A 15,311-nucleotide genomic window follows, 5' to 3' on the forward strand; every position below is an offset into this window, starting at 1 on the left:
GTTTTCCTACATTATGTATGGGTGGACTCCACCCATATCTAAATTTGCATTCCCTGGTATCCTCTGAATGTTTTGTTGTTCACTTTAATCCTAGATACAATACAAATGTAACATTTGCTTATAATAAAGATTACCCATTAAGAAACCTTTCGGGTTTCTTCATGCTACGTATAAGCAGTGTCTGCCCATCCAATGACGGACCTATGAAAATGTATAGATGGTCGTTGTTTAGAAATTGCTTCATTTAGCAACCATTCACAGTTACAATGGTGATAAAAAAGTAACTTTTTGACTAATCCTCACACTTACAATCTTTGCAGGTCTATAAAGCAAATGGAAACTGAAGTAAGATTATAAGCATAGTAGAGGTTTCATTAGCAACTGCTTCACTTAATTACTGAATTGATGGTACTAATTAGGGTCACTAAACAATGGCTCCTGTTGCTTCAATACATTCAGCAGATTCTGGCATACCTATGCATTTCCAGATGAAGATATTCAACCTGTTTGGGACATAACACTCTGTAGGGTTTATTTAAAACAAGGCCAGTGATATTGGAAATCTCTTTTCCCCACTCCCCCTGTCCACACTCATGCATGGTGGCTCTAGCTCTGATTGGTTGTTTTTCTAAGATTTTTCTTCTGTTTTGGATGAAAACAGTAGTAGCTTATCAGCCTCTGCAAAGTTGGGTAGGGTCCTGGTCCTGGAAGTGGTAGCCAAATAAGTAATTGATTATCTGACCAGTTAATAAGTTTTATTTGTAGTCACTTAAACAACAGATAGGTATTTGTACAAAAATACTTACAAATTTTTATTTAATTATATTTCGTATTTAACTGCCTGTCTCCCTCAGAGAGGGAGAGGGAGAAGGAGAATTTTGTAAAGATGTGTTTGTCTCCCAATTTTATTTGCTCTTAGACTGAAAGTTAGTGAATTATTAATGACCATTGTAATTGAAAGAGACTATTTTTACCATCAAGACCCTGAAGAAAATAGAGAGTAGCCTCAACAAGTTCAGTGACAATTGCTCCTTTGACATCTTGCAAGTTCTCCATCAGATCCTTAAACTCTGGTTTGTCCATGTTCAGTCTGAATTGTTCAGGGTCCTCAAGAACCTGTTCTAGCTAGAAGTTTGAATTGGAGAAATAGGCAGGAAAATAATATTTTACAAATGGATTTTTATATGGATTGGTTAGTGTAATGTAAGAATTGAACCTGAATACTGCTGTCCACTGGGAATTTAAATGATTTTTAAGAAAATAAGGTAAAGCTTAAGAACCATAGGGGGAAATGCTTTTTTAATTTATGATAGTAAAAACATAAATCATTCTTTTAAAAATCTTATCTTGTGTTGGCAAAAAGGATGTTGTGACTTTTAGTAATTGACAGACTGGCAGCCCCACAGTGCAACTTTCTCTTTCCTGCCTGCCAGATCCTCTTGACCTTCCCGCAGATGCTCTTTTGAAAGAAACAGTAATATGTATAGCTGATACCTGAGAGTTGGAAAATCTGGCAGTTGTTTAGGTCTCAGAATCCAATACTCCAAAAAATGAAGTAAAATTTTATTGCAAGAATGAATGCAGCCTTTTAAGGTAACCATATTAGGAGAGACATGCATGCTAATACTACTTTTATCATAAGATTATAGTAACAGAAATGATATTATAATTCATGACTTTGTTTTTCTAGTGTGGTCTAGTCTACCTTGAAGAATTAGCATCAGTCTTGCAAATATTTCGTTCTCTTTTATCTTCGTGAGAACTCAAAACTCTTGTCTGAGACACTTACTCAGGTTACAGTTGTGTCCTATACTCAGATTTCTTTGATCTAATGGTTGTCTTGGTTGTGGCTCTTCTTCCTGTTCCTCAAGATTATTTTTTCTTCCCATTATAGGGCCTTTGGAAAAATTCACTTTGTGAGCCAATTCTGCCCATTTCTGGATTGGGAGGCCTTGGTCACTTATGTCTTAGTCACCCCCAAAGTGCATTACTGCAAGACAGTCCACATGGGGGTGCACTTGAAGGCCATCTAGAAATAGGAACTGGTCCAGAATGTAATGCCACACACAGTTCTGGGTGCCCTATGGTTCACCCAAGTTACACCACTGCTGCATGAGCTTCAGTAACTCTTAATTATTCCTGTGTGCAATTCAAGGTGCTGGTTACTACTTTTAAAGGTCACCATGGCTCAGGACCAAGATACACACAGGTCTGTTTCTCTCCAGGAGATAGGTTGGGGAGCTCCAAGTCCCCTTATGGGACATTGGAGGCATGTCTTCTCTAGTCTCCACACCCTTTGGCACCCACCTCAGATGCCTGAAATTTGGTTTCCCCCAAGCATTGGACTAGATTGGCTAATGGATTGTTTGATCTGGTACATGGAAGGCAGGATGGTTTTGTTTTCATTCTTGTTTTAACTGTGTCAGCTGCCTGGGATCATTATATGAGACATATAAATTCTAAGTAAATAAGTAAAAGAATTTTGGACCTCTGTTATTAAAACATAATTGCTAACTAGAAGACAAATAAGGAAGTCTAATGAGAGAGTTCAGCTATTGACTTCTTCAATGAGAAGTTTTCAAAGAGGTCAGCAATTGTATAATGATATACTCCTGTACAGGTCACATACAACTGCTACATGTTATGTAGAACTGTGAGAAGCAAAGGAAATGAACCACAGTATTAACAGAAACTTCTTTACCTGGAGCTCCAGTCCTTCCAAAAGGTCAATTTTCTTCATTAGAACCACAAAGCTACTTAGAAATTTGCCACGCAGTTTTGAAGACATTAAAGAAAATGGTTCATATTCTTTCTCAACTTCCCTTTGAAGGTTTTTCCTATTGTCTACCCAAACAGAGACAATAGTGTTAAAATCAGTGTTTGCTGTTCTTATCTTGCCTAATGCCAGAAGAAAAAAAATGTGGGTAAAATAGAAGGAAACGGAGAATTGTTATATGCTTTGCCTTAAGTTGTATATGAAAAAAGGCAGGATAAAAAAAATCAAAAAAATAAAAATTTGGATATTATCCTATTTTAACTAAGCACCAGTAATAAATATTCCCAGCATATACCATAGTATCATTGCAGAGCCTTTAAAATTCTGTATTTTTTACAATTTGGTCTCTGAATTAATCATGATAGATAGATAGATAGATAGATAGATAGATAGATAGATAGATAGATAGATAGATAGATATCTGTGATCTTTCTTCCCTTTTCTTTAGGCCCCCTCCCCAGCATCAGGATGGCAAGCTTGACTATAAAGGCTGTGCTATGAAAGAGCTGAAGGCGTGTTTGAGAGAGAGAAGGAAAGAAGAGGAAAGGAGGTGTATGTTTGTTTGTAAAAATAAAGCAGCCTAAAAAGAATGTTTTTCTCTAGCAGTATTCACAAGGAGTAGTAGTTGGAGTAGCAGTAGTAGAGTAGCAGTAACTATGCAGAAGAGTGGGTAATAACTATGCAAGCGGTTGTGTGTTTTGAGTATGCAAGCGGTTGTGTGTTTTGTCTAAAGACCTGTGTTGCTAGATCTTTTGTGAACCTCTGACAATATTATCTAAAATGTTGACTTAATTTTGGTGAACACTCATAAAACATTATATAATTTCTGCTCATATAGTGTGACTCTCTTGATTTTTGCTCATTCTCCAAACAGACAATATCTCACGGAGGAATTGAAGACCCATGGGAGGAAAATGGATATAAATTATTTTGATTATTTTATGATTCTATACACTGAATGATCCTTTGTAAACAAAATGGATAGGCCTAACCTATTGTTAGAAGACTACATTCCCCACTTCAAATGAAATTATAGATTTCAATCAACCTCTACAAAAGGGACATATTGGGGATGAGAATCTTCTTTTCCAGTTCTAGTAAGGGAGAAAATGCAAAATACGTAGTAGTAACATTTATTTTAATCACATTTGTATGGAAGCACTTTTTTCCTTGTGAACATCATAAGCATATTTCTGATTTCATGTTTTGTATTAAGATAGAGAACGAATAAAAAAAATTGGGGAGTAGATTAGATTAGTTTAGAGTAGAGTAGAATAGAATAGAAAAGAATAGAACTTTATTGCCACTTTGAATGTACACTAATTGGCATGCATTAAAATGAAAATTTGTTGCATACAGCTCTTAAAGGGTCACCACCTCCCATATTCGCTACATAAATATGACAAAAATAAATAAATACAAAATTATGCATCCACCCATATATATTATATGACACAGAGAAACAACAGTCTAGTTTGGGTTATGTATACATGTGCATGGTGAGAAAAATGAATCTTGCGAGTTTACCAGACAGATGGCATAGGGAACAAAGCTATTACAGAATCAGGTAGTCCTGCTAGAAATACTTGGAAACCTCCTCCCAGAGAGGAGCAACAGAAACTGACTGTAAAGTGGGTGTGTGGGGTCTCTAACAATGCTTTGAGCTCTAAGCACATAGCACTTATAAGCAGCATCCTAAATACAGAAACATAGAACTACAGTTAAGAAATCATCAGTTCAACTTCTGAGTGGCATTTTCAGCTTCCTTAATTCCTAGACAACATGGTTACAAGTGGGCAGCAGGTTAGCTCATGTTAAACATAAAAGTTTTAGGAGAAAGATCCAAGGCTTTTAATTCCTTGGTGCTTGTATTTGTGATTCAGTCCTTTTGAAATATTAATATTGACTGTTCCCATTTTTGCACATGTGTATTGAACAAAATATATCATGATTTCTGCTAAGAAGTTGGACTTCCAGGAAATTGATAACTCCTAGTACTTTGGACTACATATTTTTTTTAAAAAGATACATTTTTTAAAAATCCCAGTTTGTCACAAAATTCAATATAAATGAAGAAATCAATGTACATTTTGCAATCACCACATGCCACCTAATATCTGCAACTTTACAAAAAAAGAAAAAAAGTTCAGTAGTAATAGAAACATTTTGTATTAGTTGGCAAGATTTTAAATGAGCAATATCTGTAGTACTTTCTTAGGTAACCTGTATAAATAGCTGCCAAAATTTAGAAGCATCTGTTGCAGGCTTTTCATTTTGAATTTAGCAAACTCTTTAGATTTCCTGTGATTGCTTAATTAGGCTTGAATTGACATCTTAAGCATACTTGCATATGGGGAACAAGAACTTTGAAATGAAATATGTATACAAGAAAGAGAAATAAGAGAGAGAACAGAGAGATTTTACCTTCAGCTGCAGAGGAAATTCGTAAACCTGGAATGCAAAAGAAATACATGAATAGGATGAGGAAACAGAATGAGATAACAACATCAATCTGAGACCTGTTAGTTTAATTGACCTTCCCATCCAATACAATAAATTTTTTGAAAAAGATCTTTGTACTTTCTTTCTTACCTACTTCTGTATATAAAGAACTGCTGTTGTCATCCCATATTTTAGGTTTAGAGCAATGATGTGCCAACCACAGCTTTTCAAAAAGTTCATGTAGTATCTTACAAATGTACAATATTCCACTCACTTGTCCTAAAGCCAGATGCATTTCTTGTGATTGCTTAATTAGGCTTGGATTGACATCTTAAACATACTTGCATATGGGGAACGAGAACTTTGAAATGAAATATGTATACAAGAAAGAGAAATAAGAAAGAAACAGAGAGATTTTACCTGAAAATTTAAATGCAAATCCAGTCTTAGATTTCTTATCTGAAATGCAAAAGAATTACACAGCTTTTCAAAAAGTTCATGCAGTATCTTACAAATTTACAATATTTCACTCACTTGTCCTAAAGCAGGTGCATGGAATATACGTTTCCCAAATTAAGACATGTCCCAGGATAATGTTGCAGGATCCAATCTGAGTCGGTCACCGGGGCCAGAGGTTTAGTCTTCCAAGCTTTTGGATTTCCATCCTTGAGGACTTCTCTGTGTGCTTTGGGCTGTTTGGTGTGTGTTGTTTATATGTTGCCTGTTGTGTGTAGCTTTTTAGATGTAGATTGGGGAGTTGGTGGCTGGTTATTAAGTCATTGGCTGTTGTTTCCTTATGCTGCTAATCTCCCACCTCCAAAGTACTTGATAAGCTGGGGGTAAATCAACACTATCATTGATTCATGAAGGGCCCTTTTCCCAAGCTTCAATAACTTCCCTGGCTGTTTTGTGCCTGCTCGTCCAACAATCTTAGTAGCTGCAAAATTGAATGTATGTCCTTGTTTATTGCAATGTGAGGTGAGCAATAAGTTTGGGTCTCCTCATCTGATTGCTTGCTTGTGGTACTTGCAGTCTGGTGGTTAGATTCCTCCCTGTCTGTCCTACATAGTCACAGGGGCAATTCATGCAGATCAGGTAGATTACGTTGAAAGTATCTTCCACCACCAAGCAATTTTTACAATGCATAATTTATCCTCGTATGCTTTTCCACATATTTCTTGGAGGTTAATGAGTCAGGCTATGCCTTAGTAAAGGCAAGATTAGACTAATTTTTGTGATTTCTTTTTTAAAAAACTTATACTATAATGCCTAATTCAGGTTTAATATACCAAGTTTTCTTTTCTCTCCCAATGAGAATTTGTGCTCCTGTAGTTTTGCAGCTGGGCATGGATTTATAACAGCCTAGTTTTGTTTTGTTTTTTTTGAAAGATTGAGGGCAAGAGAAGAAAGGGACGACAGAGAATGAGCTGGCTGGATGGAGTCACTGAAGCAGTAGGCGTGAGTTTAAATGGACTCCAGAAGATGATAGAGGACAGGAAGGCCTGGAGGAACGTTGTCCATGGGCTCGCAATGGGTCGGACATGACTTCGCAGTTAATACGTTTTTTTTCTTGTGAAAGTAAATAGGTAGTATTATTTTAAACCTATGATTTCCTATTTTAATTGTTATCATTGCCTAGATGATAAATTCTTGTTTTGATATTTAATGCCCTCTCTCAACTATACAAGTTCATTTGATGGTTTTCAGCCAGCCATTTCTCAGTCCTGCCTACTACAGAGGACTGCTGCTATGACAATAACATTGGAAGATGTGTGCTGCTTCAGGTTCCTAGAGGAGATCAACCCTGACTGCTCTTTAGAAGGCCAGATCCTGAAGCTAAAACTCAAATACTTTGGCCACCTAATGAGAAGGAAGGACTCACTGGAGAAGAGCCTAATGCTGGGAAAGATTGAGGGCACTAGAAGAAGGGGACGACAGAGAATGGAGTGGCTGGATGGAGTCACTGAAGTAGTAGGTGTGAGCTTAAATGGACTCCAGAAGATGGTAGAGGACAGGAAGGCCTGGAGGAACGTTGTCCATAGGGTCGTGATGGGTCGGACACGACTTCGCAACTAACAACAACAACAACTGAATATATTCATTAAAACAGCAAAACAAAATGGTTAAAGTACACTTACCAAAAGTTCCTGTTTTATCACTTGAGTAATAAGAAATACCTAAAATAAAAATTAGGAAAACTCAATTGTTTACATTATGCTAGTTAACAATACTGTATACAATTTTTTGGAAGAAGAGCTTATCAATAATTTTTAAGATTTAAAAAGAGGGATGAATTATCCCCAGGATCCTGTTTTGTGCTCTAAATCCTTCTGTGCAGTCTCATTGTAATCTGGTGAGGAGGGCTCCTGGCAGGGATGAAAAAGAATGCTAAGAGGGTATATATTTCAAGAACATATGCTTCCAATCAGGGTCAGCATGAAAATCATCCCAGTTGTCTAAACTAAAGCAGGCACCTATATCAAAAGCAGCAGCAGTATAGTAAAATGATGGAGATGGAGATTGATTTCAAGGGCATGTACTGAGAGATGTACTGAGGAGGTGGATCCCCAGGAGGGAGGGGGTGCATTCCAGAGGAGTAAGAGGCAACTTAGCCACCACATGTGAGAAAAAGAGGGCAAAGACAGCCCCTCCCTAATAGTTCACAGATCATATGCAGAGAGTAGAATGAAGGCAACTGGACCAAATGTTTCTTTGCTCATCCAAGCAACTGCATCAGTAAGAGCAAAATTAGGCAGAGAGTCATTGGGATGTAAATGTCTCAGATTAACAAGGTTTGATCCAATTGCCATGATTCAGCCTTTAGATACCTTTGGCTTGGATGACTGAGTCTTCATTGACATGTTGCAATGCATTTGGGTGAGAAATTCCTGAAATTGGTGTGCCAAGAGTTGGTATATTCCAACGACTCTCTGATTCTCTGCCTAATTTTGCTCTGACTCATGAAATTGTTTGGATGAACAACAAAATGCCTCAGATTAACGAAGTTTGGTCCAGTTGCCCTGATTCAACTGCAGACACCTTTGGTCTGGATAACTGAGTCTTCATTGCTAAGCTGATATGGCAAGAGTTGGTACATTCCAATGACTCTCTAACTCTCTGTCTAACTAATTTTTCTCAGATTGATGAAGTTGTTTGGATGAGCAATGAAACGTCTCAGATTAACAAAGTTTGGTCCAGTTGCCATGTTTCAATGACACCATTGGCCTGGATAACTGAGTCTTCATTGACATAAAGGAGTGAAGGGTTTAACAATCGGAAGCAGGAAAATGAGAAGACATGTACACTAGTGGAACTAAAAAAACCTTGATAAAATGAATAGCTTCTGAGCCTTCTGTGATAGAAAAAAGAAATCCTTTGAATCAGGAAATAGGTTGGCAGAAGTGTGGAGACAGAAAAAGATTTCAGAATAATAGTTGATTACACTGCTGATTCATGTTCATTTTACAATATGGCTGGCTGCGGAAAGGCAAATGACATTTTGGTTTGCACCAGTAGTTACTTTTTATCACGGAAAATAGTACTTCAATTTGTCTGTTGATGGAATTGCTTGTGGATTGCAGGCTTCGACGAACTCTTGAGTGTGGCGGGTAGTGGCGTAGCTGATGATTTTAGTGTTGCTCTAATTAAACTGGTGTCGTTTGGTGTCAGTGTTGGTAGCAATTAGGAATTTGGGATCATGGGATCCTAAGAAGCAATGTAATCTACAAAATCAACTGTAACGATTGCAACAACTTCTACACGGGACAAACATCACGTTGATTAAAAACTAGGATCCACAAACACCGGCTAGCAGTCAAATGCCATTATCCCAAATCCCTAATCACTACCCACACTGACACCAAACCACACCAGTTCAGTTGGAGCAACACTAAAATCATAGGCCACCACCTGCCACACTCAGGAGTTCATCGAAGCCTGGCACTCCACAAGCAATTCCATCAACAGACATATTGATCTACAACCAGCATGCGAACCTCACAAAATCCAAATCAACTGAACAGCCATCCAGAGACAGCGCCAACCTTCAAGCCCCTCTCCCCAGCAGTTCACTCTTCCAATATAATCTCCCCATCACAAGACCCATTACCAGCCTCCCACTGATGACTCATTCCTGACCCGGTGATAATTCACATCCTTCAATGACCCTGACCTGAACTACTTCCCCATCACAGCCCTCTCTCTGATGACTCACACCTGGCCCATCACAAGACCTTCACTTTACACTCCCACACCTGAAGCCCTTATATAAGTAGAACAGTGACACAGACATCCCCTAAACACTGCTGAAGATGATACCTAGCCTGGTAACGAAATGTTCGGAAACCAACCCTCAAGCTGGGAGAACGAACCTTCACCCTCACTCTTGAAATACTTATTCAGGTAGTCATCAACTTTCAACCATTCTTTTAGTGACCATTCAAAGTTACAATGCCACTGAAAAAAGTGACTTAAGACTGTTTTTCACATAACCATTATAGTATCCTCGTGGCCAAATGATCAAAATTAAGACACTTGGCAACTGGCATGTATGTATGACAGTTGCATTGTCCTGGGATCATGTGATCACCTTTGCAACCTTCTAACAAGCAAAACCAATGTGGAAGCCAGGTTCACTTAACAACACTTTTACTAACTTAACAACTGCAGTTATTCGTGTAATAACTCTGGCAAGAAAGGTTGTAAAATGGGGCAAAACTCAGTTAACATCTGTCTTGCTTAGTTCTGAAAACTTTGGGCTCAATTGTGGTTGTAAGTCATGGATACCTGTATGAAGAAAAGAACATACATTGCTCTCATTCATTATAGAATTTAGGAATGAATGATGATTTAAGTTGTAGGAAGAAAGATTTCAATTGAATGATATAAACAAAATTCTAACAGTAAAAGCAGTTGGAAAGTGGAAAGTAGAGAGATTGGGGATGGGGAGATATAGGCAGCTGTGTATTAGGGATGCTTTAATTGAATTCCTGCACTGAACAGAAGGTTGAACTCAAATGTACCCACATCTGCCTTTCTTGAGAAAATGGATGAACATGACACTTTATTAGATCAAATATCTGTCCAACCTACTTCTACCTGTTATCAGCCAATTGCTAGATCTTTGAAACTTTCAGCTTGCTGGAACAGTAACATTTTCAGAAAACTAATAATTGGTACAGGACTCAGATAAAAAAGTCCCTTACCTAAGGTTGCTTCTTCTATAAGTAATTTCTTAGCTTTGAATGCCAAGATGCACCCCTGTGGGATAGTGATTATTTTCTTCCTATCTCTGGCACCCTAAAAGACAAATAAAATCTTGGATCAGCTGTATGGGATACGATAATTTGGTAAAAGGAGGTGCATTTTTCTTTCCTCCAATTTCATGATAATTCACTATTCAGAGACCTTCAGGCTCAGTTTGATGTAGGCATTATGAAAGATGCTGCTTTCCACTTTGTTGGATTCCCCAAACTTTGTCATTTCCACAGCTTCTGCTGATTCAGTGATCACATATAGGTTCCTCCGGAGTTCCTTTGATTGTTTAATAAATGGATGTTCATTGTTGATTTTTCTAAAAAAAATAATAATACATGTATACCTCAATAAAGTAGACTGCAATCCAATTTATAACTTTTTGAAAAAGAAACCCAGTCCAATAAATATAGGTTCAGTTATGATAAGTAATCAATTTCCTTCCAATTTCCTATGTACATTTCTGAGCTATGTTCTTTATCATATTTGATTAATGCTTAGAAAGAATTAAATCTTGCTGCAGTGAAAGATTTATCGTTATTTAAAAAGGTAAAGGTAAAGGTTCCCCCGCACATGTGTGCTAGTCGTTTCCGACTCTAGGGGCCAGTGCTCATCTCCGTTTCAAAGCCGAAGAGCCAGCGCTTGTCCGAGGACGTCTCCGTGGTCATGTGGCCGGCATGACTAGACGCCAAAGGCGCACGGAACGCTGTTACCTTCCCACCGTAGTGGTCCCTATTTTTCTACTTGCATTTTTACGTGGTTTCGAACTGCTAGGTTGGCAGAAGCAATACAGTTTGGACCCAATGACATAGTTCTGTGGATAAATCTATAATGCTAGGAAGGGTGGAAGGAAATAAAAGAAAAGGACCACCGAGCAATAAGGTAGATAGACTTAACTGTAGTGGTGATAGATGCACCACTGGAAGACCTGAAAGATTAGGTTGGGTACAGATTCTCCTGGAGAAAAGCTATGTTGGTCGCTAAAAATTGAAACTAATTGGGATCAATTAATCAGAGACATTAAATAAAGTACTGTTTTAAAAGAATGGAGAACTTGAGTATTGAGAATGTTAAATATGGCTGGAATCTATTTTCATTTGACTGTTTATGTTGTACTTACTTTTCTTCAATAAAGGAATGAAGGTCTTGGATTGGAACATGTATCTTTTTCACCTTTACAGACCTTTTGTGAGAAATGCTAACAGTGCTAGTTACTTCAGTGTCAGTAACTCCACCAATATCCCCTTTCAGCATTCCATCTATAGTGTCCTCAAGGATGAATAACTCTGAACTTTTGCAAACTAGAGAACAAATATTGAGAAAAATCATAATATGAGAAGTACTGTAGAAACAGAAATGGAGCAGCAGACAGCTATTTTAATGAGAATAGCAATCCTGGCAGCAATGGATTCTGTTGACATTGAATCAAACTGTTTCTAATCTAAATCAGCATTATCTAATTAATTACAGTTCATATTAAGAGCTCCAGAAAGTAGGAAATACTTCTATTTGCAAGTTGGTATATTTTCAGTTTAACCCTCTGGACATCTCTTGAAAAGTGCCTTTGAAAGGTGAGGGTGTGCTCTAGAACTTGCTTCATCTTTGTCTGTGAATAATAGATAGTTCCACATCAACTACTTATATGTTCCCCTATGCTTAAGAGAAAAAAATATTGCAATTCTACTTTGACAAAGAACTGTTGAGACACACGGAGTATTTTGCAACTTCTGATAGTAGACATCAAGGGCTATGTTTCATCTTGTGATACTTGTCACCAAGTCAAGACTGTTTCTAGAAAGACTGCTAGTTTATTTCAGTCCTTACCTTTTTGTTTGGAATTATGTAATTTTATTCTAGTTTTAGGGGACGCGGTGGCTCAGTGGGTTAGGACGCTGAGCCTGTCGATCAGAAGGTCGGCAGTTTGGCGGGTCGAATCCCGAGTGCCGCGTAACAGAGTGAGCACCTGTTACTCGTCCCAGCTTCTGCCAACCTAGCAGTTCGAAAGCACGTAAAAATGCAAGTAGAAAAATAGGGACCACTACGGTGGGAAGGTAACAGCGTTCCGTGCGCCTTTGGTGTCTAGTCATGCCGGCCACATGACCACGGAGACGTCCTCGGACAAGCGCTGGCTCTTCGGCTTTGAAACGGAGATGAGCACCGGCCCCTAGAGTCGGAAACGACTAGCACACATGTGCGGGGGAACCTTTACCTTTACCTTTATTCTACTTTTAAGTTTTAATTAGTGATCTTTCTCCTTTGCAGAATTGTTTTTGTGGTAGTGAATTCATTTGCAAAGATAACAGTCTTTGCAAGAACGTTATATTATGGAATGGAGAAAATGGATTGAGTTTATCCAGAACAAGTATAGGGTTAAGAAGTTTTATGTAGCATTCGAATAAGTCTTCTTTCGTTTTTTTTCTTCTTTTCTTCTAGTTTTTTATATATATTTAATATTGTTAAGGTGTGTCTTATCCTATATAAGCTAGAGAGTGATGGATTTTAGAATTTATAGTTGTTAGTATATGGTTGTTTATGATTGCCTTTTTATATATATATATACCTTGTATTTAGCTCTGGGAAGTCGGGGGGGGAGGGGGGGTGGAGGGAGGGGGGGAGGGAGGGAGGTTGGGGGGAGGTAGGGGGGGGAGCAGGGAGGGGGAAGGGGGGTTTTTTTAAAGGAAAACTGTATTTTAAAACTTTTCAATAAAAAAAACCAGTCTTTTATTCTTTGCAATGGCCTTCTCAGGAGACTACTATTTTTTTCTAGATCATTTTTGATATAGAAGTTTAGTAATCATGTTACTTTCAATAAACCAAATACGACTTTGGATACAAACTATGTTTCAGAATGTGCCTTTCCCACAGTCATGAGGCTGCATTTTGGGTACTTGGCAACCGGACTGCATTTATGACCATTTGTAGTGCCATCTGGTCACATGATTTACAAATTTACATTTTTTTTGAAACTAATATTTACTTCTAGTTTCTAGACAAAAACACCACATAGTGAACAATGGGTTCATTTAATGACTGTAGGGTTCACTTAAGGATTGCTGTAAAAATGATCATGTGATAGACTATGATTTTTGTGACTTACAACTGTAATTATGAGCTCAATTACAGTTGTAAGTCAAGAACTACATGTATTGCCACTTATAAAAATTTGCTTCTACAGTAAAAATAATACAGAACATTCCTCCTTTTTGGGCAACCTGTGGCTACCATTCTTGAATTTTGTACTCCAGAATTCCTTCAACTACTATTTCTTGTGCCTTGTATTTTCTGCAGAAGTCCAACTGTTAAAAGAATCATTAGACTTAGCAACAGCCACATGTAACTGTACCACAGAAGCATATAGGCAAGAGATTGACAGGTACAGGTAAGACTTCAAATTATGACCAGAGCTGGAAAGAATGTCTGTTTCTAAGCAAGGCAATTAAATGAGTTGCAAAGCACATTGATTTGTGCTTTAGATTGTAAGCCGCCCTGAGTCTTCGGAGAAGGGCGGGATATAAATGGGATTTTTTTTAAAAAAAACTACCTTTTTTGCCATGTTGTTAAGTGAATCTGGAGTGCCCAATTGATTTTGCTTGTTAGAAGCCCCTTGAGAAGTTCACCAATGACAATCACATGATCCTAGGCTGCTGCAACTGTCGTAAATACATGCTGGTTGCCAAACACTGAAATTTTGATCCCATGACTGTGGGGAAGCTGCAATGATTGTAAGTGAAAGGACCAATTGTGAGTCACTTATTTCAGGGTTGAACTTCCAACAGTTACTAAATGAATGATTGCAAGTCGAGGGGAAATGTAGTGGGGAAAATGCCCACTTACATAAGAAATCAAAATATTTGGAGATAAATGCAATAAAGTATCTTATTGGCATGCCCAGCTACAATGGGCATTGGGCTCCTGGCTGAAAAATTGCAAAAGAGGTCTAAACTATGCAAGGCTATAGGTTATATAATCCAAGAACTCTTCCACTGGAATGATAAAGAAGGTAATCCAACTGTGACCTTTGTAACAGGTATGTAACATTGATAATAATATGGAATAAGCTTACTATGGGTTTCTAGGCACCTATACATTTTCTTCTCATGGGACTTTAATCTACTCTAATTATAGATATTAACTCTGTGTACTGTAAATAGTGGCATTGCTTATGCTCCTTTACACCAAAGGTGCAACCACAGCTTGGTTTTGGTTATCTGTCTCTTCTCTCTAGGATCATCAAGTGGGTTAATTTGACTATATTTCTATGCCTTCTTTCATGCTTAAGGTGTGCACTACTCATAATATGTGACAACCCTCCACATAAGATTGCTGTGGGGAATTTGGTATGGCTTTCCACTATGTTTTGATCCTTTATCTACCATCTAAAAAGCTGAACTCCAAGTCTATTATTCTCTTTTCAGGTACCTAGCAAATGACCCCAGGGGCCTTTCATTTGTAATTGCCTGTGAAGATTCATCTGCTCTTCCATTGGGCCTTGTCCTTTATGCTCTAAATCTATTCCTCCACTTCCTTATACAAAGAAAAGAAGAATGAGGATTCTTGTAATCTGGATTCTAGATGCAGGAGGAGATGTTTTGGATATCTGATTCACTGGAAGAGCTGCCCTGAATTTGGGAGAGCAAAGGTCCATATGGCCCATATCTTATATACAAGTTTCATCTGAAATTTCCTCATAAGTCACATCCCTGTGATCAGTCAACACTATCCATGAACATTGATGGGATAATGCCTGTAGTTAGTTCCTATGGCACCTTGCCAAATGGTTTCTTTGCACTCAGGATGGGAAATGATTCTAAGGTGGTATAAAAGAGTATGGAGATGGCCT

General features: G+C 38.0%; 1 protein-coding gene across 1 annotated transcript in view; it reads right to left on the reverse strand.

Annotated features, from left to right (window-relative positions):
* The window catches only part of GSDMA (gasdermin A), a 46,586-nt gene that overhangs the window by 3,079 nt on the left and 28,196 nt on the right, over window positions 1-15,311 (reverse strand). The window contains exons 3-10 of the mRNA XM_083377242.1: window positions 11,592-11,772; window positions 10,625-10,790; window positions 10,423-10,516; window positions 7,357-7,395; window positions 5,639-5,677; window positions 5,201-5,227; window positions 2,702-2,844; window positions 975-1,125 (exon numbers count right to left, since the gene is read on the reverse strand). Coding sequence (XP_083233368.1) covers window positions 975-1,125; window positions 2,702-2,844; window positions 5,201-5,227; window positions 5,639-5,677; window positions 7,357-7,395; window positions 10,423-10,516; window positions 10,625-10,790; window positions 11,592-11,772 — 840 coding nt within the window. The remainder of the gene's footprint in view (window positions 1-974; window positions 1,126-2,701; window positions 2,845-5,200; window positions 5,228-5,638; window positions 5,678-7,356; window positions 7,396-10,422; window positions 10,517-10,624; window positions 10,791-11,591; window positions 11,773-15,311) is intronic.

This window comes from Vipera ursinii (genome assembly GCF_947247035.1).
Source record: "Vipera ursinii genome assembly, chromosome: Z".
NCBI classification, from domain to species: domain Eukaryota; kingdom Metazoa; phylum Chordata; class Lepidosauria; order Squamata; family Viperidae; genus Vipera; species Vipera ursinii.